The 27,728-nt window shown below is 37.6% G+C and overlaps 2 protein-coding genes and 1 pseudogene across 3 annotated transcripts in view; all 3 read right to left on the reverse strand.

Moving 5' to 3' along the window:
- Positions 1-386: 386 nt before the first annotated feature.
- On the reverse strand, positions 387-3,685 carry LOC135627146 (WAT1-related protein At5g47470-like). Its single transcript, XM_065133138.1, has 7 exons — positions 3,287-3,685; positions 3,145-3,210; positions 2,843-2,959; positions 2,116-2,359; positions 1,567-1,728; positions 1,325-1,476; positions 387-1,249 (listed from the first exon to the last, which is right to left on the reverse strand). The coding sequence occupies exons 1-7, from the start codon at positions 3,484-3,486 to the stop codon at positions 1,105-1,107; spliced, it is 1,086 nt and encodes a 361-aa protein (XP_064989210.1). The 5' UTR covers positions 3,487-3,685; the 3' UTR covers positions 387-1,104.
- Positions 3,686-4,783: 1,098 nt separating this feature from the next.
- On the reverse strand, positions 4,784-8,762 carry LOC135627215 (transcription factor UNE10-like; annotated as a pseudogene).
- Positions 8,763-9,529: 767 nt separating this feature from the next.
- The window catches only part of LOC103970388 (uncharacterized), a 38,186-nt gene continuing 19,987 nt past the window's right edge, over positions 9,530-27,728 (reverse strand). For both annotated transcript variants that reach the window (XM_009384151.3, XM_009384150.3), the window contains exons 29-51: positions 23,401-23,583; positions 23,071-23,312; positions 22,859-22,985; positions 22,656-22,778; positions 20,784-20,828; positions 20,626-20,703; positions 20,435-20,551; positions 19,239-19,365; positions 18,907-19,010; positions 18,692-18,817; positions 18,507-18,593; positions 16,105-16,251; positions 15,925-16,026; positions 15,768-15,815; positions 15,537-15,680; positions 15,396-15,457; positions 13,640-13,793; positions 13,365-13,556; positions 13,149-13,253; positions 12,801-12,932; positions 11,514-11,762; positions 10,051-10,152; positions 9,530-9,957 (exon numbers count right to left, since the gene is read on the reverse strand). In XM_009384151.3, the coding sequence (XP_009382426.2) occupies positions 9,808-9,957; positions 10,051-10,152; positions 11,514-11,762; positions 12,801-12,932; positions 13,149-13,253; positions 13,365-13,556; positions 13,640-13,793; positions 15,396-15,457; positions 15,537-15,680; positions 15,768-15,815; positions 15,925-16,026; positions 16,105-16,251; positions 18,507-18,593; positions 18,692-18,817; positions 18,907-19,010; positions 19,239-19,365; positions 20,435-20,551; positions 20,626-20,703; positions 20,784-20,828; positions 22,656-22,778; positions 22,859-22,985; positions 23,071-23,312; positions 23,401-23,583 (2,946 nt within the window). In that variant the 3' untranslated portion in view covers positions 9,530-9,807. The remainder of the gene's footprint in view (positions 9,958-10,050; positions 10,153-11,513; positions 11,763-12,800; positions 12,933-13,148; positions 13,254-13,364; positions 13,557-13,639; positions 13,794-15,395; positions 15,458-15,536; positions 15,681-15,767; positions 15,816-15,924; positions 16,027-16,104; positions 16,252-18,506; positions 18,594-18,691; positions 18,818-18,906; positions 19,011-19,238; positions 19,366-20,434; positions 20,552-20,625; positions 20,704-20,783; positions 20,829-22,655; positions 22,779-22,858; positions 22,986-23,070; positions 23,313-23,400; positions 23,584-27,728) is intronic.

Below are 27,728 nucleotides of genomic sequence, written 5' to 3' on the forward strand. Positions count from 1 at the left end.
AGCGATATATATAATCCAGTGAGACATGAGAGTTTAATCAGCGTGGTGATAATATGATAAATACCTACATAACATCACGGTAACATGAGGACAGCTAAGTCTGTCGAATCAACAAGTTGATAATGTGGCACTATCTAAATATGCCTAACTAACATATAACACCCAAGAAATAATAATCTTCCTTGATACCCAACATACATGAGACCCACAAAAGGAGTCACTACAAGTGTGCACTTACATCTCAACTCTCTGAATTCTTCTTTTGAGTTGTTTGCTGACATAGGTATCGAACGAATCTTGTCGAACAAACACCCCAACCTAACTCATCCGCAAGGAGGTGAAATAAAAAGAAACAGACGCATATGATTGTTGAACGCTAATAAGCATTTGGTAACCAACAACTTCATTACATTGAGTTGACAATTATTTCTAACACTAATACCAACATAAAAAAGTAATTACATGACGATTAAATAATCATCAAAAGTGATCATATTTTTCACTTAAATCTTGAGAATCATCATCCTCATTGCTTAGAACAGAACACTACAATAACATCACCTTTCTCAATTAAACTAGAGAATAAAAAGCCAGGAGATTCTTCAATCCAGATCTATTCTTCGATGGAGACAGCAAGCTTGGCAGTGATATAAGCAACCCATGGAAAATTTCTCACAATCTAAGTTTCAGATTCTTGCACTCCTTAATGCCAGCCTCACAACATGAGGCTTTGGTGATTCGATAGGCATCTCTGTGATCTTTAACCCTTTATCATCTGCCACGATAACCATACTCATTGTGTCCCAGGCAATGTCGTTTTTCTTGGCATCAACTTCCAACCATATCATCCCGCAATCCCACTGAATGTTGTGTGCCACGTATACATACTCTTAAAGAGGCTCAAATGACCGATATATGTATGTGTATATATATATATATATGTGTATATGTATATGTATATATATATATATGCATATGTATATATATACATATACATATATACAAGTATACATATATATATACATATACATATACATACATACATATATATATACAGAAGAGGATGGGACTGGTAATGTGTATGGAAAAGTACTGAAAAGAGATTTAAGATAACAAGGGTTTCTCGATGTCTGCATCAAGTTGTGTCGATATTGCTGTGGATGCAACCTCCGTTAGAAGGAAATCTTCTTTCCCTTTCGCCCAAAGAACCATGTAAAGGCCAGAGAACATGAAGAACATGGCCATTAAGCTGCATTCCAAGAACAGGCTACAGTAATTTCACCATTAGTTTCTAGAATTATGATTTCTTTGATCGATGGCATACCTTTCCACTTTGATCATTTGATGTAATACTATGGCTGATAGAATCCCGGAGCACACTGTTTGAACAGGGCTAAACATGGACACAAAAACTGGCCCCTTCCGCTTCACAGCCCATGTTTGGAATGCGATACATGCAGCAGTGGTCATGCCTCCCTGCATGCAACCACCGTTGAAGACTTTATCTCTGGCAGTTGCCATACATCAAGAAATATACAAGAAGATGTGATGGATGTTCCTGCATACCAAGATTGCAATGGCGACAATGCTCTCGAGTTTGATGACAGGATTGCCAATGTTGATTCTTCCTTCGACTACGAATTGCACAGCAGCTGTAAGAAATGCTCCCAGCAAAGAGGTTATGGAACACAAAGTTAAAGGAGCTTCAAATTGCATCATGGTAGCAGCCTGCAATGTGTATGCACAATGTTATCACTGTTAATGTCATTGCATAAGCACAATTAGTACCTAAGTTGGCACCTTATGGACTATTGATCTTCTTTTCTTTATCTAAACATTGCAAGGAGACATGAATAAGTTTTAGGAAATGAAGAAGGGCTTGTACTTTGTAGTAATCAAAATTCTCAATAAGGGATTTTCTCAGTTTCTTTTTTATTTTACATTCGTGCTATAAATTTAGCTAGTCTTGTGTTGGTATATGCAGCTTTTCTCACATTGCTCACAAAAGCATTAATAGTTTCTGATCTTGTTTATGAAGACTTTTTGGGATATTAGTCAAAATTAGAAGATGGATGATCTGCAAAGCTGAGAGAACTACTTGAAAGTTGAATTTACCTGCAGCACCATTGTGCAAGAAATCACCAAAACTGCACCGAAGAGGCATAGGCAACCAATGAACCAATCCTTGTAGGTGTTCTCAAGCAAGTTTTCACCAAAGGGATGCAATCTTTGAGGTGACTCAGGAGGTGGCACAGAAGGGCTTTGCAATAAGCTCATGGCCACTGCACCACCTAAGCACAACAAGGTTCCTAGTATCTTGGCTCTGCTGTACCAGTACATCATGTCAACTTTCTCAAACCTGCAAAAACTAATCCGATCACCATTGTGCAAACAAATAGAGAAAGACCTCGATGAACCCAATAGCACACAAATGCATCTATTGGATTCTTTTTATTCATTGTTCTTCATGTGTGTGCATGGTTCCAAGTTGGCATTTTTGTTTCTTTTTTCTTCTTCCTTGGTTTGAAGATAATGCAGGGGTACTGATCCCCTGGCAGAAGAATTACCCAAGTGCAATATTTGGGTCAACCACAACAACAATTGGAACCCAAAGACTTGGCTTTGATGGCATGAAGGCAAAAATAATTATCTGAGATACATTTTATGCTCAATCTTCCCTAAGAAGGCATCAAGCTCAACTTGTAATCACAAAGTCAAGCGATTGTGCCCAAGAGACTCATTGCACATGTTGCAACTCAATGCACTTGTATTAGAAAAAATATCAAGAATCAATACATTTAGATACTCAAAACAAATTAATAGTAGATGGAGAAGCTGGTACCTTAGACAAGCTGCAATGATAAAGATGATGCCTGGAGCAAGGTTGGGCATGGCAGACGCAATAGATGGGGATGTTTTCTTGACTCCCAGTAACAACAGGGCTTGAAATGTGGTCACCCTAAAAAGATCGTGGATACAAATTAACGGTTTGTTCATGCATATAGGAGGAGAAGAATTCTACAGATTATGAAAAGAGAAAGGGAATTTCAAGAACAATCATGAATATTGATAATTTTATCCGAGATAAATCGGATTCCTAATCCTAATGTGAAAAAGCTTATACAGAGACAGGGGAATGGTTACCCTCCCAGAGCAAGCAAAAGGAATCGAGCCATCAACATCGGACTTAACCTCGACGGCCATTTCTCCCTGCAAATAGAACTAATTTTACACTGCCCATAAGGATCAAAGGAGAGGGACGCGTTCCAAGATCAAAAAGTCACACCTTTCGAGCGCGACCGCGAACGGGAAAACAAGGGCTGCAGTAACGAAGCTGCCGAAGGTGACAAGGAACAAAGGCTTGATGCCGAGGGAGAGGACGGGGCCGAGGAACACCATGTAGGCCGCACCAACGAGTTGCACCGTGACTAGGCCAAGAATGACGAGACCGTCCTCCACCACCGCCTTCCTACGGGAACCCGGCATGCTTGCGTATGTACCGCGTGGAGAGCGGTCCGCCGCGATCGGCGGTGGCCGCCTGGTCGTCAGGCCGACGGCGGCGCCTCCGGTGACAGGGGAGGTTGTGCGTGTGGGAGCGACGCCGGTCTGAGAACATCAATTCATTGCACACCACCCTTTACCTCTCTCTCTCTCTCTCTCTCTCTCTCTCTCGCGTTTCCAAACACCGCCCTTCGAAGTTTTAGTTCGTGCGTTGTCGCCGTGCTTCGGGTTTTATTTGCTGGAATGAGGGGTAAAGCAGTCATTTTCGTGCCAACATATGCATCTCATCGTACGGAATCTTAATTTATCTCGTCCGACACAAATCTTAAAGTTTTATTATGCTCGTTCGTCGTACTTATTCTTCGATCTAAAACATATCTGAAGTAAGATTGTGTTACGACAGATTTTGATCGTCGATACGTCGAGATTAGGTGGTTGGTTGTCAAAACATGTCGTAAGTCTCGATGTTGGAAGTCCAATCGAATTTTCTACAAAATTATATCAGGGAAATACCAGCAAAGATACCTCTTAACAGATTCACGACAATTGTATGAAATCATTGACTACTACTCGAACGTACGGAATCTGTCGACCCTTTGGACGTCACAGTTAATATATAATTTTACACGTCAGATTGATTTGATGGAGTTTTTGGTTGACGTGCTGAGTTGATGAATCATCCGAGTTGGTGTCAGGATAGCAATGGCGTGACATCCGATCGTCCACGTGTTGGGTTGTCATTTTAGAGCTAAATCCTACTTGCATTCGTCGTAAACTCACATTCTAATCCGACAATTGAATCCAAGAACGGTTGATATTTATGATTTCTTTTTTTTACTTTACCTATTATTTAATTCGACTAATTAGGCCGTCTCAGACTCTTCTGAATGCATTTTTTTTCCTTCACGTATAAAATACATGTTGGATTTTGATACTTGGAAGCAAAACAATATGGATATTCCTAAGAGGTCCAACATTGAGAATTAGTCAACCAGCTATTTGGACTTGGGCTGAATCTATCGGATCTAAATTCTTATCGGCTGTGATCGCATCAATCGAGTGAAGGCACGAATCTTAAAGCACGTAGTATTAAGAGAATGGCCGACGAACTCTGTTCGCTAGCGGCTGCTATCATGGCCATATTTCCATTAGATTGCTCAGAGAACGATAGATTGCATTGAGATAATGCTTAGTTTCTATCATACCAATCTCCTACGCTACTGAGGATGTCGTCGCCAACCCACCTGTCGATTGTTTGTCCCTCAGTTTTATGATCCTCGAGAAGAAGGGTCTTTCTGATGTCGAGATTGCATTTCTTGAGGGGAGAGAGAGAGAGAGAGAGAGAGAGAGAGAGGAAAGCCTGTTGCTGTCTTTGAACTCACAGAATGGATGATGATGTGGTCGCCAAGAGAGACGTTGACGGCATTAGTACTCGATATATGTACGTGCTTCGAGCAGTACGGAATTCCACGACCTCCTACGACTTGGGAACGGCCGGTGGCTTATGCTGAAGCAGCGGTTGGATCCAAGCAGCTATCCTACTGTACTCCTCCAAGCTCATCGGCCGCCGGAAGAACTATGTACGCTTTCGTAACTTATGCTGTCAGCTGAAGGTGGTGCAGCTACTACGAGCAGGGCATGTATGTTCCTGTGCCATCCGAGGAGCGAGGGAGCGGCGAGCGGAAGCAACGTCGTGGGGTGGAGGAGAGGTAAGGTGGCAGGCAGGCATGGATCGCCCCCTCGAGGCCACGTCCATCATCATGCCGATGGCCATGGCCGTGTGAGGCAACTGGGGCGTGTGCGGCATCAACGGCACCGCCATGGGCATCATCATGTTGCTCATCACCTGGACCTGAGCTTGTAGCTGCTTCAGGTACTCGATCACCTCGTCCAGCATCGACGCCTTACCGGTCTTTTTCCACCGGGGAAGATAGCAAAGGATTAGTCTCATTATAGTATTGAGAATTAATTGCTTTGATAGCAGCTGCTATGCTCCTTCAACTATATATAATGCTTTGCATGACATTTAATTTTTGTTGGACAATATTGATACATATATATAAATCATGCATATAGAGAAGGAAATCGAGTAGTCAATTGACTGGTCAACTATGTTATACTCATTTATTTAAGTAATATTTTTTTTTATTTTGAGAAAAAAAGAACTAGCCGAATTAAAAGACACCCGCACGAAATTCTTGTCAATACGAAGGATTAATATACGGAGGTAAGAGAGTTTGTTTTTGGTACACAAACGATGATCTCCTCGATATGATTTAAGTATAAAGAATTTATGTACCTTGCTCGAGTTGGGAACCATTTTTTGTAAGGTCTTCATCCTTTGGTTGATCTTATCTCTCCTTTTCTGTAAGTAAAAAATAATATCATTTTTCACTTGAAAAAGAAAGAAAACAAAATACAACAAGCATAATTATCAAACACTAAATTGATAATAACCATTTCTTCCTACAAAGTGAAGATACCTCCTACAACAATCGATCCTTTTTTTTTCTTCTATGTGTTGATAATTGTACTTATTTATGAGTATCTATAGTCACATCGTCTTAATTTCTTATTAATCATTAGAATGCAAAATTATTAAAATGAGTTTAAGTATAAGAATAAAATGTGTGATATGGTATATGTAACTTAAAAAAAAATTTATGTCAAGATTGAAATCAAATAATATTAGATCGGATTTATGATTTATGATGTGTACCTTTCAATATCTTCTAAAAAAGATCTTTATGTAATCTAAATCTGAATATCTTTTTCTCTTTTCTTTCTATCTTTTCATAATACCATTTTTAGTTGAGAGAGAAATCGTAATCTCTCAACTGCATCTTCTATGATATACCTCATTTAATTCCTAGAGATCATGTCTATTTATTATGAGAGTTCCTCCTATCAAGAACATCCTTTAAGAAATCCTATTATAATATGAACTTCTTTTCTATTGATTGTCATCAGAATATAATTAGTTTTATTATTATATTTTATTTAATTATAAAGGGTGATATAATCTAACATTAAGGCCATCCAAAATTACTTTCATCTCATCCCAATATATATATATATATATATATATATATATATATATATATATGTATATATATATATATATATATATATATATATATATATATATGTATATATATATATATATATGTATATATATGTATATATATATATATATGTATATATATATATATGTATATATATATATATATATGTATATATATATATATATGTATATATATATATATATGTATATATATATATGTATATATATATATATATGTATATATATACATACATATATATATATATATACATACATATATATATATATACATACATATATATATATATACATACATATATATATATATATATATATATATATACATATATATATATATATGGTAGATTAGAATAAATAACAAATTGAGCATTTTATATGTAAGAAATGACCTCGTGAGTTATGGATATTGAGGCAGATGGTGGGCGCCATAGTGGAAATGATGTAATTTAGCCTCACATAGCATGTCTCTTTCATGACGATTGATACCAACAAATGTTTTCCAAAGACCAGTCAGCACTCATACTCGATGAATTTTTCTTTCTCGCAGAAAAATAAAATATGAGTCTTGAATACACAAAAAAAAAGAACTATATATATAATAATGTGTTCTGAATACAATAAGTAATCAACAAGTTCAATTTTCAGAGTCAAGTAATACTTTAGTTTTCTAAGATCATTTAAGAACTTATTCTTTTCAAAAAATCATTCTGAAGAATTTTTTGAGTAATTAATAAATGATCAAATATACAACAACAATAACAACAAAATGGTTGAATATAGTCTATGCATAGCATAATGATTAATGATTGAATATAGTCTATGCATTGCATAATGGAAATGAATTGAATGAATTAAAGGGGAAGATAAATAAGTCCGAAAGACTCAATTGAGCTCTCCAGTGTTGTGCAGGTAGCAAGTGATTCCTAACAATGATTAAGTTAGAGATAGCAGTCATCATCATCATCATCATCCATTTGTACTTACACGTTCGGACTGGTTATGGACGGCTGCGGCTCTGCTTTTTTGGGTGGAGGCAAAAGGCTTCTTCCCCTCTCTTCTGCTCCCCTTATCTTCTTCGTCCGACAAACTATCATGCTTTGTGATCCGAGGTCCGGAGAAGCCAGAAGATGTCAAAGGAAAAGGAATCAGGTGATTGCAATTAAGAAGAAAGGTTTCGATCCGAATAGTCGTCGTTGTATGGCATGGGTTTGTGCATGGGAATAACCTTCGTTTGGGAGCTCCTGTGGCTGATGGATACGTGGTCGTCCAAAGCTGGCGCCTTCCTTTTGCTCGAGCTTGTGTTCTCCGTTTCCGGCGAGGCGGAATTGGTAGCCGTGGCAGTGGTGGTGGTGGTGGCGGTCAGGCCAAGATCGTCCTCCCTCCACGTGTCGAGCGTCACCAGTGTGGTGCTGTCGACGCGCCCGGCCAGGGAGCCCGCCGCGCTCCCCTGGCTCGAGCACACTCCAGCCACCAGCGCACGCTTCCTCCCGTCGACGGCTACGTCGTCCCGGCACGGGACGAGCGCGTCGACCGCCACCGAGGCCGAGCTGCCAAGCCCGCCGAGCCAGTCCTCCAAGTCGGTGCTCCTCGGCGCGGTGCCGGTGACCTGGTTCACCACCGACTCGAGCGTGCCGCTGGGGCGGTGCTTGTTCCAGGAGGTGGAGGAGACGGCGACTACGGAGGTTGACGGGCTTTTAGGAGCGGGCTTGCCGGTGCGAGGCTTCACGAGGCCGTGCAGCGCGAGCTGGCCGTTCTCCCACGTGAGCTCCGCAACCACATACTGGGACCTGATGTGCCTAAATACATAACCATACATGAGCTCTTAGAGAGAGAGAGAGAGAGAGAGAGAGAGAACAGACAAGGAGCCGACGAGAGAGCCGGAGGGACGGTAATGATGGAGGGGGAGGGTGGAAGAGGGGAAGGGAGGTGGGACGTCGATGTCTCAACTGGGCACGCGCTGACTCATCTAGACTGCTGCGGCGCCTTCTTCGTCCTCCTCCGCCTCCCTCCAAGATCCCTTTTCCTGCTCCTCCAGGGTACATGTGTGGACGCCAAGAGGGAGTATATAACGAGTGGGATCCAATAGAACTGCCGTCTTCAACATGTCATACGGTGGATAAGAGTCAGACGAAGGTTTACATGGTCACCGCGTGCGAGCAGGCGAGAGGTTATGAATTATGTCGTCAAACACTAGATACGATTCACGATTCAGAGGTGGCTTCCTCTCCACAGGCTATAACCCTGTCTCCGTCTAATCCCTGTTCTACCGTATCTCAGGCAATCACTCGAGTGACCACATATAGCAACTCTATGAATGCAAACGACCACACTGTGACGGAAAGTAAGACTGTTGATGAATAATTTAGGCACCTACATAAAAATAATTATTTTATCTTTTGCAATCAAAATATGGAAGTTTCTAAAGCCAATCATCGGTTTCGTAAACATCAGTGTGGGGTGGGGCAACTCCGCCGACTCCTTTTCGTCTCCTCCAAATGCTTAAAGGATTCTGGCAGGGAAACGAGCAGTCACTCTCTCTGGTAAGCCTCACAAGCTGCTTATGTTTACCTGGTAGTGCAATCACCGGGGATTGTACAGTTTTCTCGTGGTAGGGTTCTGCGGCGAGGCACACACAACATTCCCTTTGAGCGTCCGGTACCGCCACCAATCAATGATTTCGAATTCCTCCATCTCCTTCCTCCAGTATTCAGGGAACTAGAGATGTTTTAGAGAGACAAGAAACGCTAATCGCCACTGCGATATGCCGTCTTTTTTAAGATTGCCTACATGTACTTAGAGAATACGCTTCTCGGGAGACGCGTCACGTCTACTTTTCTCTTCTCTTGTGTGATAATATGTTGAAGGGAGACGGTACTTACACGAGGAAAAAAAGAATTCTCAACCACAACTCTGGCAATTAAACTCACTAGCATGACAGCGACATTAAGCAATAATGTTACTTGGCACATCATGGAACCTTTTGGAGAAAACAATCTACAATTCATCATTTGGACATCTGAAATACATCTAGTAAAGCTATCAACAATTGAGTGTCTAAATTGTCTATTTTACTGTTTGTAACTATGCATTAGTATTATATTGTGATACATCTGAGACATCACTGCATGCACAAATACATCACTAAATATACAAATCTGAGATGGCTGCAAAAATCGCAACTAGAAATCAAATACATGAGTCACCATTATATGTGATGTGGGTCAATGGCCACCATCTCGGATACCAGCAGAGACCATCCCATCATTCACAGTTTTAGGACCACCACAGGACCTCGATACTGATTCAAACAACTTCTCAATCTCAGGTGCCGATCGTGTAAATGAACGATTCCAGAAGTCATACCGTGGGTTCTGCACGTATAATATATTGGGACAATAAGAACCTAATGATACAAAACAGCAGATGAATTACAGCAGCCTTTAGTTTAATGTCCACAATAATACCTTGATCAGTTCAATAAAAGTGATGAGCAAACCCCAAGGATGAGGTCGGTTAACTATCAGGCGCTCTAACAGTACACGAGTTATCTGCTCCTGGATGATGTCCTGCAATTGCATGAAAAAGATGGGTGTCCATTCTTCATATTAAAACAACTAAACAAGCGCTCCAGAATGCATATAAGCAATAAATTTGAGGTACTGCTGTTTCCAAACAGAGCAGATAGCATACATTATACACATGCACAAGTCTACTCTTACTGGCGACGTGTTTTCATGTTAAATTCAAATCGAGTCAGAAACACCCAACTTCATTGGTCATCATAAACCAGCAGCCAAAAGGTATTCAAGCTAAGAAGTAGCAACTTATGTTAACAGTAATCAACCTGTCCCTAAGCTACATTCATGCAAATCAGGATGCTCAAAATAGGGTATTACATTAACCAGTAAAATAAACTATACAAACAATGACTACAAATTCAGCGTATCTAAACAAATCAGATATGGTTGAGTTCTGCAACAGCCTAAGCTACATTCATCCAAATCAGGATGCACAGAATAGAGTATTTCATCACTTACATCCACAATATTAACAATTATTATTTTCCAGATTCATAAGATTCATCACTGACAAGAGACATCTTCTGAGTGTGCATATTATATTACTATGTTAAAGCATTAATCAAGTTGCCAGATCATGATCCATCGTGACGTCAAAAATAGCTGAACTATTAAAGTGAACCAGGGTCATGATTATGAACCAAACTGGGCAACAAATTGCACGTTACGTTGAAGTTAAACATGACAAACCATCATCCATTTTTAGTTACTTTGTAATGCTCACTAGAAAGGCTTTCATTATCCTTAATAGAGTTTCAGTATATCCAACTCATGGAAAATGGTACTCTTTTGTGCTAGATACAGAAACTTCATAAGCAACCAAAGAACTTTTTATATGATAAATACTCATTTAGTTTCTTTCCATGAAAAGAATGTCACCTTAAGCAAGAAAGATCTTTACACAGCCTATATTTGCTTTACAAGTATACCTCCTTATTTCAGCCTAAATTACACGATCAGTTCTCTATATATTCTTACATTAGATTGAATCGTTTGTATGATGTTTCATTCCTTAGTCAGCATGAAGGTATTACCATCTCCTGGCTTTCGAATATTGCTAGTGTTGTGGACATATACTCGGTGCTCACATGCTATAGTGTCTTCCTAGTCATTTTAAATAATTCCAAAACAATAGAAGATATTACCATTATGACTAGTTATTGACCACAAATCTCACAATAATGTGGCACAAACTCACTACAAAGTGTCGTCTTCTGGAAGTTAGTGCATAAATCTTCAACCCACTTTGTCAAGAAGTCAAAAATTGAAGCAGATGCAAATCAAAGGAGCCAATATCTATTTGACATAAATGAGATGGAGATACAAGATGATGAAATAATAAATCTTACCTGTTTCGCCTCAGCAAATAAGTATAGCAGGACAAAGGAGAAGTAATGAGTGTGGTTGTTAGGGTACCGCAGCTGATTAGCAACTGCATTTAGAAAGAGGTAGCGGCCTTCTGAATCTAGATTATTAATCAAACTCTGGAAGATATCCATAGGTGTGCTAACTAAGAAAAGATCCATTGGAGGGCTGTGGTTCACTTGTTGGGTAGATGGATGCTGAGCAGTAGACTTGCTCTGCAACAGTTGTATAGCCTGCATCATCAAAACAGAATGTTACATTGGTAGCTATCTGTATAAACCAAAGAAAAACAGAAAGTGAAAGGCACACAAATGCTTCATAGAATATTAAAAAGGCATCCTATTCACTTGCAAGCAGCGACAGTCAATCAAACAACCTGTTGCATAAAACAGTCACTAAGAAATATAGTATAATCTCTGTTCTATTATCTCCTACATAATATATGGAGTAAGAACAACACTGGAATTTAGATGGAAGTATAACAATTCACTAAGGCAACAGTTAGCAAATAATGCAACACCAGGTCCCAACTGTCACTATTCACATGCAAGCAGTCAACCTGAGACATCCGTTGCCACAAAGAGCAATCACATAAATCATAAACCAATTTGCACTTGTTTGTTCTTTTACACTTGGCAGACACCTTCAATACAATGAACAACCTAACCTTCTTTAGCAAAACACTGGTTTGTGCACAGAAAAAACCAGGGACCAAATATACAAAGTCCTAGTAAAAAATAGAACTTGCTATTTTAATCTTTTTAACAGGAAATGAGTGTGCAATTATGCTGTTTGTGCAAACAAGTAAACCGATGCAAAATTCAGACTGCAAACACCACAGCTGATCATCACAGTAATCAACTATGCTGTTAGACCATTACAAAAACATTAATCTTGTAATCCAGTTCAAAGCCGCACTGAATAACAAATCCTACCTTTTCGTTGGAATCCTAGCAAGCATGTGCCATCGATGAAACAACAGTTTCCGTGATAAGATTCAACTTGATTATTTTAATTTTGTTTTAGTTGATCACATGTTACGATTCTTTTAAGATTCAAACTTCTATTATATTTTGTACAGAATAACCCACTCTACTAAACACATCCTTGATGTAATAACATCTTCAGAATGGTGCATGCTCAAAAATTCAAACATAAACATCATTTTTTGTCACAACAGAGACTGCAAAAGTTATCATTTTAAAGACTTAAGAGTGACAATTCCAAGAATCAGTTCAATTTGGAGTGAGATAATGCAAGGAAAGCATTACCTGCATTCCTATGTAAAGCACAAGCGAATTGATCAAAGGTACATTGTAACGAGTCCCGGCCAGGTTTGCTTCACTCTGAGGAAGCAGCAATCTCTGCTTTAGTTCACTTAAAAAAGAAGATCCTTCAGCTGTCTGCAGCATTAGATGAAGAAGAGGGTGAGAAAACCAATCAAGTTGATGTACGAGCGTACTCACAAATTACATCACAAATTAAAAGCTATACTTAAGGTTATGCTAAAATTATGAATTGGTATGCTAAAAATACAAAGCAACATTTTGGAAGTAATCTAGTCAAAACAAATTTGTAGTTGTATATGAGAATAAGCCCGGGCCAATTGAACCCACTACCTTAAGGTAGTCATCAATCTCAGCCTTTATTTGCTTGGCTTTTAGAGCACCATCAACGTCAGATAGAATGCGAGGTGGTTGGCTGATTTCAGCAAGCAGATCGATCTGCAAAAAAACAATCAGCATTACATCCATGATCGTCATTCTTACCCTCCATTTAAACAGTCAATATTGCCAAATCAAGCAATAATTCATGCAGCAAGAGGCAAAAATGACCTTTAAGTTGGGAGTGGATGGATCAGGAAGCCTCATATTACGGGGAAACGCACTCAGAATAACATTACGCATCTGGATGCAACTGGGAGGAATCACATCACAGAAACTAAAGTGATAGTCACAGAGGAACTCAGGAAAGTCATGCAGCAGAACAAGGAGCACCCTCAGAGTTCCTTTATATAAAAATTGCACCTACAATAATACACAGGAAAATTACTACATTACTTTAAATTGTTTAGTTGAAACCCAGATATGAAAACACGAAGAAAACAAACCGGCTCAGACAGCTCTGCATTTCTCAAGTATGGCTCCATGAATTTGAATAAATCAACAAGCAGGCGCTGGAAAAATGGCCAACCTTTTGGTGAATTGCATGTAAGCAATTTTGGCATGAAGCTTCTATGACTCACCAACTCAAGCCATGCAAAACTAAAAGCACAATTATCAGATTGGAATCATCTTAAAGAAAACATAGAGATGAAAGAGCAAGAAGAATGACCAAATTATTAATTTGATCAGATTGAGTTATTAAAAAAAGCAAAGCCCAGGACATGTGTGCACTTTATGAACAGCCAAAGATCATTTGATTGAAATCTGAAAATATGCATCTCATATATTATCACAAAAGATCATCAATGACCAATAATCAAAATTTACAAAAGGACAACACTAATAAAATATGTTTCCAAAATTGCTACTAGATAAGCAACAAAAAAGAGGATTGAAGTATATCTATAGGCTTCAGCTGCATGTTTCATCAACACCTTTCCAAAAGCAAGTCATTATAGTGAACATAGTAAACTGTCAACTTGTGCAAAAAAATAAGGGCTTAATTTTTCAGATTAAGTGGAAGGGCATTCATGAAATAAGGAACCAGCATTGAAGGATCCTTTCTGGCATGATCAACCATTCTGCACACCAACAGAGACAACACCCTTAGTGACTCTCCAGTGTGCTCTCTCAACCAGCTCACCACATGGCGAGGCAATCAATTGCCACAGGTGATATATAATTTGCATCACTGTGGCAACTATGCATCTAAGTATGGCACAACTATACCATGGTGATTTCAGTCAAATGAAGCTGACAATTACCCCTAACTGACAAGCCCCACTAAGAGTAGAAAAGCACTAGATCTGGCAACTACAATAACTTTAAAGCTAAAGTGATCCCTTTGATTGATGCCAACAACTTCCTTCCACCACCAGTACCTCCAGATTCACTTTATGATATAATCAGGCCTAAGGAATCCTACACAGGAGCAAAGGACAATGGACAATAGTACCTAATGACTGCCTGCAAGCTTTTGCACACCTTACCAACAGGAACTTCAAAATTCAGACAACATATTCTCCATAATTTTTGCCTCTTCCATTTCGAAAATAGGCCCAAAAGAACACCAATATCACCTGCAGGCAACTGAAGATATACTTCCCAAAGTTTGATGGAGGTGATCCAACAAGTTAGCTATTTACGACTGAATAATTGTTCAACTGCATGGAGATTTAAAATAAAACAAAGTCCAACATGCAACTTCCGACTTTAGCCCACCACTGGTACAAGTGGTGTTGAATGCAAGTTGGGAGATCCACTTGGTATTAACTCTCTAGAGAGGTGATGACACAGTTCGAGACTTTGAGAACAATGAATATATTGTGGCACTATATGCATTGCAACAAGGAACCATTGACAGATACCACCAGGAGCTACAAAATGACTACACAAATGGTGACCCTACATATGCTACATATCTCACCCAATGCCCCGAGGCATTCTTCATCATTCCACCCAGAAACCAATGACAATGGTATGCTAGGCTGAGGATACATGGGCATATCCTTGCCAATTGTGATAGACATGCACCTATGCATCCAAGGACAGCATACCACTGGTCTTTGATGTGGTGGCACTTATCACGCACCATATATTTATAATTTTTAAGTTAATTGGGAACTGTAGAATCTGAGATACACACAAATCTATGTTTCCAGATATTTGATTAACCATAACACAGAAGGTAAAGTGACAAACCTCCAACCAGGAACTTTTAAAGGCTGCAACGCGTGGAACGCATTTGCAAAAGAAGTCAAGACCTGAATGTTACATATCAACATCATATAAACAGGAAGAACTGAGAGAAGAATATAAAAAACAATTAAGAATAGCACAAACCTGAAAGTTGGCACTATCGACTACATCAGGGGAAGTCAAGTCCAAAAGCCAATTAATAAACAACCTGAAGTAAGGCCTTGGGTTAAATGAGAGTTTTTTCTCTTCTGCATCTTTCTGAATGACTCTTATAGTCACTGACAAAATCTGTCCACAAAAATGTAGAATATATGTAATAGAAATGACTAGTGATTAAAGAAAGATATGAGTAACTCCTTAAGTCTTAGGCTTGACCTTGGGAAGGAGAACAGCTTTAGTTGCTCCTTGATCCACAGACGAGTACTGGAAAAAAAAACAAAAAGTGAATTTGAAAAAAATAAATCAAACCCAGTCACAGTTATTTGGGTGGAACATGCTTATGCAGTTCAAAATGAGAATGCAATTAACGTACCTTTAAAATTAGAACCACAAGTTTCGCATATGAATCAATTGAAAAAAATGATAGCTGCTGTGGTTGTTCATGGACAACTTGACAATATGTAACAGAAAGCTCCTAGAAGATGATATATGAATTAGCAAAAGCAAATTACTTGTAGAACATAAACCAGAACAAGTGGAAAGCTTAGACTACCATGAGAATACGGAAAAACCGATCTGTAATGTCATCGCCCTTTAGCAAACCATTTTGTTGCAACTGGGAAATGTAATGAGTATACGTTGACTCATTTGCTGCTGGAAGCTCACAAAGCCGACACCAATCAGCAAAGTAAGCAGCAACCTGCATAATATTAAATGTGTTTCAGCAACAACATAGAAGTAGCACTTTATAGAAATTGGGGAAACAAAAAACTAAAAAATGAATAAGATAAGTAAATTAATGGACCTAAAATGTCAACAGCCCCTACAGAATCTTATAATAGTATTAAAAGAGATGAAACAAGATTTCTCCATGATCAACAGAGTTCAGAATCAAAACTTGAAACAGATGTTGACAAGAAAATTGAAACGACGTAGTCAGGCATCTCACATGTCCCCTAGTATTTGTCAAAAAATCATGATTTCATAAGAATTGTTTATGGTAATCAGAAGATCCCTGATGATGAGAAAAACATGTTCCAGTTCTAGAAGCAAGTTCATTCAGATATTTCCCACAAATGCAAATTAGACACAATAATAAAGAATGAAGTACAACAAAGGGAAAAAACTTGAAAAGGCACATCACCTACAAAAAATATGGGTAGGCAATTTAAAATAAACCCTAGAAAACTGTGTCAAAAGTATAAACGAGCCAGCAAAAGACAAACATAATAAACATGCATAAGAAAACAAACCAATGTCTTACACGTTAAGTCTGCACAAAAACCTAATGGCCTACAACTAATTGGGAATTTATGCATGTGCAAGTACACAATTACAAATATTATTTTTTTATCAAACACAATTGCCTTGATATCTGGGATGGCACCAGTTAGTAGATAACCTCAAATATGCATAGATTAATCTAGTTTGGACCATAATATTTATTTATACATATTACATTTATTAGTATGCATATATATACAAAATCAATGAAAATATCAAACATACATGCATAATGCAAATCAAATGTCAAGGACAACTTGCTCCACAATTAAACACATTTAATCACATACAAAAAAACAAGTCAATGAAAAAAGGACATTCATATCAGTATCCAGATATAGTAGCAATTAGCACAACAACACGGATTTGTTTCTTCTATTAGTCATTGTCACTTTGCTGCCCATTAAATTCATATTACTTGAACCAAAAAAACTCAAATTGATTGGATTTTGATTGAAAGAAATCCAATATCACACTCAAACCACCAAGAAAACCATATAACTCTGACACAACATATCCATGAGTTCCCTGTTCAATTGGTCAATCCTGCAGAAATTTGATTTTATAAAAGGCATGACAAAGCCCACAAAAAAAGTTGGATGGATAAAAAAGACATGCAATATTTGAAGCTTGCACAGTATCTATCTATATATATACATACATACACACATATACACACACACACACACACACACACACACACACATATAAGCCAAAATAATGGATCACTTCAGAAAGAGTAAATACAGGATAAATCAACTTGTACACGTCAATCATGTTAACAGAAAATTTGATATGTTGACAAAGTATATGTAATCACAAGTCATACTGCATATGTACATTTTTGAATCTAACAAATTCATAATGATGTGAAAAAACTGAATCAAACACTATCAGATGCTAGAGAACATATAATTTTGCTTATTGCATTTTTCAACATCACTCATTGACGGTTATAATTTTTTAGTCTTAAATAACTACTGGTGTCTTATTTATTTATTTATCAGAGTAGTTATTTATGACCGCAGAAAAAGAACTTAAAAAGGATGAATCTGATAGCCACAACAATATACAAAAGACAAACACACTGAGAGACGTATATAAATCACATCCTTGATCTCTGGGATACGACCAGAAAGCATTTAGATAATTTCAAAGCTACATGTAGCAAGTCCTACCAAAATATGGGAGATGTTATATATATAAGAAACATATATATAGTTATCATTTAAAAAACATGTTATAAGGTTAAATAAAGTCCAAAAAATATTCAGCTACCTTTCAGTTGTTATATAAAAGAGCAATGTACCTAAATTTTTCACTTAAAAAATCGACCTTGTTTAAATACCATGTTAGAAAAGAAATGCATGATCTTTCAAAAGTTTTATCACAAAGACAATGCCTACAATGCTAATGATTCATAAATTGAAGTATGAGATGAACCAATCTTTCCAGTTTCCATTACTACTATATCTTTATTACGAGAAAATAAACATGGACCAACAGCGGAAGACCCTACATATCGAAACGAAAATACTTTTACGCCACCAAGTCGACAACATTTCACATTACTCTTTATTTCTTTTGACTGCATTTACAATTGTAATACAAGAATAAGTAAGCAGAGACATGATAAACAAGTAAAATATAATTTTATCTATATAAGAAAACCTGATCTCGGAAACCAGCAGGATCAGCAAGTGCTGGCTCATTTGAATCAAGCTCTTCTTTGTTTGTCAAGGAACGACCAGAAAGAACCTGTTTATAATATAAGATTAAGATGTTGAATTGCAGATGATGCAAATGCATGTCTTGTTGAAGTTGTACCAAACACAGGATCTTTTCCAAAGAATTACCTTCTTATCCTTGAATTGTCTGGTCTTCTCTTCTTTGTTAGCAGCTACATTAGGAGAGCTTACATTACTCCTAGCAATCTCAACCAACTGTTGCAATGACTCAGGCGACCCAGGCTTCATTGCCAGCTGCAGGTATAAAAGTAACATTTAAGAGAACATACCAGAGCTTGTCGGGTCATATATCACTTTAAAAAAAAAAAGAAATACAGAAGTACCTTTGTCAAGGCATCAATGAGATTGTACAATTCTGACATGCTTACTCCAGGTTCTTGAACAACTAAAGTTTGCACAAGGGATATGGCAAATTCAGTGGCAGCCTCTGTAAATGAACATAAGCTTTTTAGTCTCAATAATCGAATTGAGCAATGCTTTAGGCACCAAACATCAAACCCATAAAATCCCAACTCATAAAACAACAAAAACATTCTCTGAAGTTGATATATCACACAATTCATGTGTAAACAACAACCAAATTTGGTGCCCAAGCATCACCATAGTAAAATGTTATCTGGTCTCCCAAAGAGAATGCTAGTATTTTGAGACATACTGTTCCTTCCCCCATCTATAAGTTTTGCCAAATGGATGTTGTACTCTGCCAGGTTCAGCAACTCAGAACGAATGAGGCCTACAGTGATTTCTTTATTAAACTTTCGCTCCTCATCTGAGTAAATTACCTGTGGAATGGGAAAGACTATGTCATCATAAAACAAAATAGTCAACATAGGCATAAATTAAAAGGTAAATGTAAGAAAGAGTGAAAATTGTAATCAAGAATATATCATGCTCAGTTCCAAAAAATACATCAAATGCAAAGAATACAAGACAGCACAGTATAACAAAAAATAAAGCTTATTGCCGCATCACCAATAGTCTGAACTCTGAAGATTGCATTTTGATAAAAATATGAAACAACTTGTCAATAAAATGTATAGTTATTAATAGTATAATACTAAAAATCATATTACTGGGGCCCAGGATGATCCACAACAATATATTATCAGCACAAGTGTAAGTCATAAAAAAACTCGAAATAAATAGTCCGAATAAAAAAGCTTTTTTAACTATGCAATTGGTCAGCCAACTTTGCCACAGAGAAGCATCAAACCTATTGATGCCAACCTAAAAGGCCCACGATTTGGGTGCAGATGGGCATTCAATATATGATATGCAAAGAAAGTGTTCTTGAAATCATTTGAAAAAGCTTATTCAGAACAAGGTTCAAGGTCCACGGTAATAAGAACACAAATATAAAAAATGAACTAAATTCAATGAACTCTCAAGACGCATTGTCACTAAAGATCAAGCCGATAGGCAAAACCTCCTAGTTATGGTCCTAATCTCGCCAAATAATCAGCTGTTCAAACCATTATATATATTTGCCAAAGGGCACCATTCCATGTTGGCAACAGCAAAGATAAGGCAAAGTACAAACAAAAAAAAAAGATAAGGCAAAGCATAGCAAACTAGTCATAACTCAACTAGAAAGAAAATGTTGAGTGCCTATGTGAAACCTTGGACCTCAACCTAACAAAAATTATCTGTAACACATCTAACAGCAAATTATTGATCGAAATTTGAAATAAGCTACATGCAAAAAAATGACAGCATACTCTTCACCTGAAATCAAATATATCAATACTTAAATAAGAGGAATCAAATGAATTTGATCATGACAAACAGTAATTATCCTAAGATGGATTTTTTTTCATCAACAAAACACTAATAAGTTAGATAAGCATATACCCAGCTCGTTAATTCTTTGACAACAAGCTTGCAAACATCTCGTATAGCAGCTAGAATTGCAAGATGGGATGCGATGTGAAGAGCATTTGATGCATTTTCATAGAGGCTCTTGAAAACCTGAATCATGATACACATCATGAGAAGCTATCATCCTAAAAACAGCTGTATAACAAACTTAAGTGAAAATTAACCTTTTGAGCTACAGCCAACGCAGCTTCATCTCGGCTTTCACATTTTAGTATGATATCTGGCACCTCAGCAACAACTCCCTGAATACAAAAATGAATACCAGAGGTATTACACTTTGTGTCAACTCCATTAAAACAACGAATAAAAAAGACAGTCTAACCTGAATTTCAATGTCTCTGGCATCGGTAGAAATCATGGCCTCCAACTGAAAGTATTTTATTTAGTTAAAATCATGATTGGAAAATTGCTCACAGAAGCATTAAAGCGCTGATGACTAAAATCATATTTCCGAAAGTAAGGCTGGCCAGAAAAAGATCCAAAAATGAATAAAAGCTAAATAAAGGTTGAAGCAAAAAGTTAAATAGGATTCATCTTCTAAGGAGCAACTAAATTAAACCACCAAACATTAAAAGTTCTATCACCCTTCAGCAACAATTTTAAAGACCAACACACAACAAAGAAACCCAAAACACATTCCTCTTAGATCAGCCCATATCTCATGGCATGTCGAAAACATGAATGTGTGAACTCATACACATCAAAAGACAAAAACTCACATTCTTCCAACCTCCTCAAGAGGTTGTATAATTCAGGTATGGACAAAAATGTGATGGATGGCATGATAAACCACCATACCCAAGCCCAGACACAAACCTGATTATAGGACAAACTTGATAATAAAACCAAATTACATTCGATAAACCCAAACACAAAGCCTATTTATATTGGATCCAATCCAGACATTCTTCTATTTCCTTTGACTTCCTTTCTCTTACTGTCATGTCATGTCAACATTGGTCTATTTTTTCGATTAGAATCATTAGAAAAAAATAGCCTTAGTATTCATAGAAACAGATTCTTCCAAGGCACTTTTCACAAGATTCCTTGCAAGCAAATACAGAGCAAAAATAAATGCTAAAAGACAGAAAACTTGAGACCTCCCATTACTTTAGAAAGAAAATTCTAACCATTTCAAAATTCAATAGGTACTAGAGATGATAATATAATGGTTAATATGAAATGAACACAGTTTTCCATCTGAGATTTAAGTATCACATCTTGCCTCACATATATCACCTGAGACATGCCATGCCATTCAGAGTTTAGACAGAAAATGGTGCAGGAATTACACTATCAAGTCCTGCACACAATTCATTCCTCTCCCAGGCCCTATTACATATTTACTTTAATTAAATTTTAGGAAGGTAAAATTCCAAGACTAGGGTCTGGATCAAGTTCGGGTTCAGCCACTTTGCCTTTTAAGCCTAAGAAGTTGTTTAGTAAGTTTAAGCATTTTTATCATTTTTATTTGTTTTAGCAAAATGAAAACTGAACAATACTTGCAATAATGTGCCATCAATTGATATCATAATCCTAATCATGGTTGGTTGGACTGCTGCAAAATAAGTTGTCAATTGAAGACTTGAATTGTTCCTTCAAGTAGTATACATAAAAAATTGTCAAACAAACACAACTGCATTTCAAAAGAGAATGTTTCGCTTCTTACAGAAATTACTTTAAGGTTGTGCAATACAGACCATGCTAATTAAGGCTTCTTATTATTTTACCAAAAAACTAATATACAAAGTACAGTGCAAAACCCAGCATTAAATTAGTCGATACGTCAAATTGTTGAATTTTTATGTTAATTCTGAAAATATCATAAGCACTAAAAAAATGATTATCTTTGAAATTATGACTCCCCTTCTAACTAGAGTTGATATTAAAGGCACATATGTTTTTTCCGATTTCCCTAGTTGAGAATCAGGCATCCTAAATTTGGAAAAATGATCTGTCGGAATACAAATTAAACAGTCCAGGTCTTCACATCAATTCTAAGTAACAGAGACGAATTAGTGTATTAAAGTCAATCATGAATATACCACGTCACTACCAAAGGAATAAATGGGTAGTAAGTTGGGCAATAAACCTCCCCCACGCAACAAACAAATAACTAAATCCCTGAAGCAAATTTTCTTGTAGCAGAAATAGTGTTTTGTAGCTTATGAAGATAGGTTAGAGGCATTTGCACCTTCTGAGCAACTTGCTGGTACTTCTCTAATGCATCTCCAGTGCTCAGCAATGATTCAGGTAAAACAGTTCCCAGACGATCTATAGAAGGTGTTGGAGATGGTGGCACAACAGCTGTCAAATCCTGATACAAATGTATTTTTTAGATAAGCAGCACACTGTTGTTCTTAGAATGAAATTAATACTGAAGCTTCCAAAACTAACTTTGGACACAACTGCTGGATCAACCATATGCAGATCAGGAGAAGTAACAGCAGGAGCTACAACTGAATTCATTTCACCACCATGTTGGACGAGACTATCATTAGACCCACCATAAGTTGGGGAGACACTACAAGATAAAAACAAAACAGCTAGTACAATTATTTAAAAAAAAACTATTACTTTGCTTGACAGAAAACATTATCAAATTAAACCTAAAAAGCTGCGCTGAACCACGTTCCGTTTCTTCTGAGATAAGGTCCAACGGTGGAGCTACTGAGCTGAAGGGAACCACTTGGGAAGTGGAGTACACATTGGAACTAGTGGGAGCAGAACTTGAACCATACACACGTGACAGGGAAGAATTATTGACAGAACCACCCATACAAGGAACACCAAGAGAGACAGCAGTTGAATTCTGACCAGATTGGTTTTGCCAAATATTCTTGATAAAATCCTGCAAAAGAAATGAAATACACTAGTACAAAAATAACAAAAAAGATGCTACTACATAAGCAATTTTAGGAATAGTGATTTGTTTTTACATCATAGACTCGCTGTTGTGAAAGGGAGAGACGGCCAGGTTTTGGACGAAGTGCCTCTGGCATACGTGAAAATGAACCTTGTGCATAGGTAACAGCATCAAAATATGCAGATCCAGCTGCTTCTCTTTGTTTTCTTATAGCAGCAAATGCAGGACCTATCTCTCCATCAATCAGCTCCACAGCCTGCCAAAAATAAAATCCAGTAGTCATCAATAAAACTTAATATTTTAAAGAGGGCTCAACAGTTAGCAATGTATCAGATACGCATTAGGCAAAGGGATAGCATATTAAAGAAAAGCACCCAGTATTATACATGTAATACAATGTGCCACACACACACATATATCATAATTTTTTTCTCTCAGACCTGGCATTTCAAATAACCCAATAAAAGTAACTAGCTCAACCACTTTCCAAAAAAGGTGGAATAAAGGAAAGCCACAATGGCTACATTTACCACGAAAGAACATACACCAACCTGCACTCAGAATATGCTTATCATCTCTTAAATGGAAGCTAATCTAAACTTCTGAACTTAGTCCTTAAAAACACAATAGATTTTTTTCTCCCAGAACATGAATTAAAGTTTTTGAATATTTTTTTTTAGCTTTCTATGTCAGATGGTGGGTTTCAAGACATGAAAAAGATTCTTGAAACTGGCCGAGTTGGACAGTAATTTAAAATCAGATGATAAGGTCATCTAGAAGCTTCCTTCGTTAAACCCACCTATGATTCAGAGAATCTTAAGACCACCATGGGATGATTTGATAAACTGGCCTGATATCTACATGATTCGTCTGGTCGGCCACTGCCTCTTGGTGTTATAGTGGTTGAATCTTACAATGATAACTTGTGGTATGGGCATCAATTGTATTCTATTGCTTTCAAACCACTCATGATGCTCTATTAGAAGCAATGATTGTAATATAACCTCACTGATATGCTTAGGAGTGCATGACAATCAAATCAAAATAAATCCTTCTCAAACTTGGTTATTTGAATTAAAAACATCCTTTATCATGATACCTGTTTTTCTCAACACGAACAATGATGAAGGATTCTTGACCCATGGTTGACATCTAAGAAGTTTGCTGGTATGTCAATCGAGTTGTGATCTAATACCAAACTAGTAGGACTGATGCTTCCTAGCAAACACTAGTTCCATGCATAAAGTAGAGACCCTTAGAGAAACAACCCAAGGAAAACTAGATAATATTATTGCTGAAAATAGAAGAAAAATATAAAAAGAAGAGTACCCATCATGAATTTAGTTGTTGTAAGATTGCTTCCTAGCAATCTAGTCACCAAAACAGCTTTCCAGCTGTCAGAGGAGAGAATACAATGACCCTCTCTCACCCCAGAAAGGCAGGAGCCTTGGGAACTATGACACTTTAAACTTTTAATCCCAACCAACTTTGGGGCTTATGCAATCTATGTATTTAGAGAATTCTAATGATAATAGTTTTAGCTTAACATAAAAAAGAATTTATTATAGGCTATATATGATCTCACAACGCTATTTTTCCTTTCCTGTACATTGACCAATTCACACTTTCATTGCTAGTTGTGCAACAACCATTGGACTTGTATGAATAGGAACAGAAACAAGAGGATGAAACTGTTGTCCAACTACTATTACGTAATAAGTCGGCAGCCCTTCGACTATAGTTGTCAAAGTTCAGCTTGAGGAGTAGCAACTAGCGTTCACTTCGGGTTATCACAATGCATTCAAAGAATATGGTCTTGGTGATGATGTTGAACTAACATGGCACATGAGACTTAGTTGCATGAGTCACAACCAACACACGTGGAACTAAAGACACATTGTATGGAATGCGTTGGGATGCAACACGAAACAATATCGCTCATTAACAATGGGCTAAGGTGGAGAGCATAAAGACAACTCCTTCCTGATATATTTATCTTTTTGAAATGTTAGATTCATTTCAAATTTTAATTTACTCATTCAATCAGGATCTCTTAAAAGCATGAGCATTAGTGCCACGATAAGGCTGATGATGTTTAGATTGGACACCACGATAACCAAGTGTCCGGAGATCAAAGAACAAAAACAGTCTCTTTGTTTGCAAGGATAAGGTTGGTTAGATCGACTCCCATCAAACCTTGCATTGACAAGAGTTGCATGCACAGTGCCATTTCTTTGCTTTTTAATATGATTTGTAAGTCCAATCCACACAATCACATTTACCCAAACATCAAACTGAAGCTCTATCCAACCAATAAACCTTTTCTAATACAATGATAACAACAAGGGGCAAATCAACTCTGCCTTCTGCAATTAAATCATACTTAAATCTCAAGTATTATAACATGAACATCAGGATTACTTCCTGATAAGACTGCAATGAGAGTGAAAACAAGTATACTTGCTGTATTAGCAAAAAAATACCCATAATTATGAATGACAAGGACTGACATAAAATGAGTTGCAACTGGACAGCGAGATCTTGCATCAGTTCATATTTGATTAATCACAGTTTATATGTCAGTTGATCATATTTAAAATCCAACACTGGACTGCAAATCAATTCCAACCCAAGCATGAGCATAGCCCATTCTCAATTAGCATCGGTCCAATGGGCTTGACATGAAATTTATTTAGTACATGTTGTTAATATATGTACTCATATATTGTAAGAAGAAACTGATTTCTATCCTCAAACATCTGTTAAGATATAAAGCATATGGTAAAAATCTTTAATCAAGGTACATTAAGAGCAAAACACTAAATCATTAGGTTCAGCCCTAAATCAAGAAAAGAAATTAAAACTTAACACAAGTTTGAATTAAGCTTATAATAGGGCTAGTTTCAGCAATAATCAAGCTCATTTTTAGTTGAATTTGTTAAATGAATATTATAAATTACCTAGGCTCAAGTTCAGCTCAGTCCAAAATAAATTTGTTTAGGTCCTTATGCTATTAGAAGAATTCATAAATGTTTAGACCTGCAAAGAATGCAATGCTAGTAAATTCATAATTTGTTTAGGTCTTTATCAGCGATTTTAAAAGGCGCTTGGGAGCTCGCCTAGGCGCTCGGGAGAGGCGAGGTGAGGCCCGAGCGCCTTGCTAATCTCCCAAGCGACGCGCTTCAAACAGGCACCGCCAGGGCACTCACCCGAGCCCAGGCGCTGGGCGCTTCGGGCGAGCACCCGGGTTAACCAAGGCGACCGAACCAGGATTTTAGGTCCGGTTCAGTCCTGGTTCGGTCTATGATGGTTAGTTGGTTCAATCGAACCAACTAAAACTGATATAAGTGACAATCGAACCTTAACCCTCGCTGCTGCCGATCCGGATCCCGATCCCGATCCCGATCCCGCTGCTCGCCGCTGTCACTGCTCGCAAACGCTGCCGCTATCGCTGCTAGCAAACACTGTCGCTGTCGCCGCTCGTGCCTCCCGCTACTCGCCGCTCCTGCTCCCGCTGCCGTTGCTCGTCGATGTCGATGTCGCTGCCGCTGTCGCCGCTCGCACCTCCCGCTGCTCACCGCTGCCGCTGTCGCCGCTGTCGCTTCCTCTTTTCTCAGTCAGCAGGCTCAGCACCCCTTTACACTTCCTTTTAACAGTATACGTATACTATATACTGTTAATATTATTAAGTTTATTTGAAATGATTAATTTTCAATACTGTTAATAGATTAATAATATATTATTTTGATTTTAATACTGTTAATTTTCATTTATTTGAAACTTTTTGTTAATGTGACATTGTGATTTTGTATCTTGGACTTTCTTAATTTAATAGCATATTTTTATTTAAAATTTTAAATAATTATATTTATTAATTATATTATATATTTTTATATTTTAGAGCCTCGCTTCGCTCGGGTGAGCGCTCTCGGGTGTTTTTGGACCTTGGCGCCTAGCGCTTTTTAAATCACTGGTCTTTATGCTATTAGAATAATTCATAAATGTTTAGTATCTTAAATTTATTTTGACCTGAACTTCAACAACCTGCAAAGAATGCAGTCCCCATAAAGTTCACCCAACCATCATCCAAATTCAACTACATAGGTAACTAACTAGGGTACCTATTTTCCTACATGTAAACGCCACTGAATTAACAAGTACACTAATCTGGCTTTAGTGGGTCGGGTAGGCATTGACACCCAAGACAATGAAGCCCCTGCCATTTATGCACTGACAATGGGCACATTACCAGCAAATTTGACCAGAACGAACCCAATTAATTATCCAAATATGCAAACCATCCCAAACACAACTCAGGCACCTAATTTTCCCACTCATACACGCCCTAAACCAAATTAACAGGTATCCTATTCCAACTTAAGCAGCTTGGGTAGATGCAGG

The sequence above is a fragment of the Musa acuminata genome, chromosome BXJ2-11 (genome assembly GCF_036884655.1).
Source record: "Musa acuminata AAA Group cultivar baxijiao chromosome BXJ2-11, Cavendish_Baxijiao_AAA, whole genome shotgun sequence".
In the NCBI taxonomy this organism is placed as follows: Eukaryota; Viridiplantae; Streptophyta; class Magnoliopsida; order Zingiberales; family Musaceae; genus Musa; species Musa acuminata.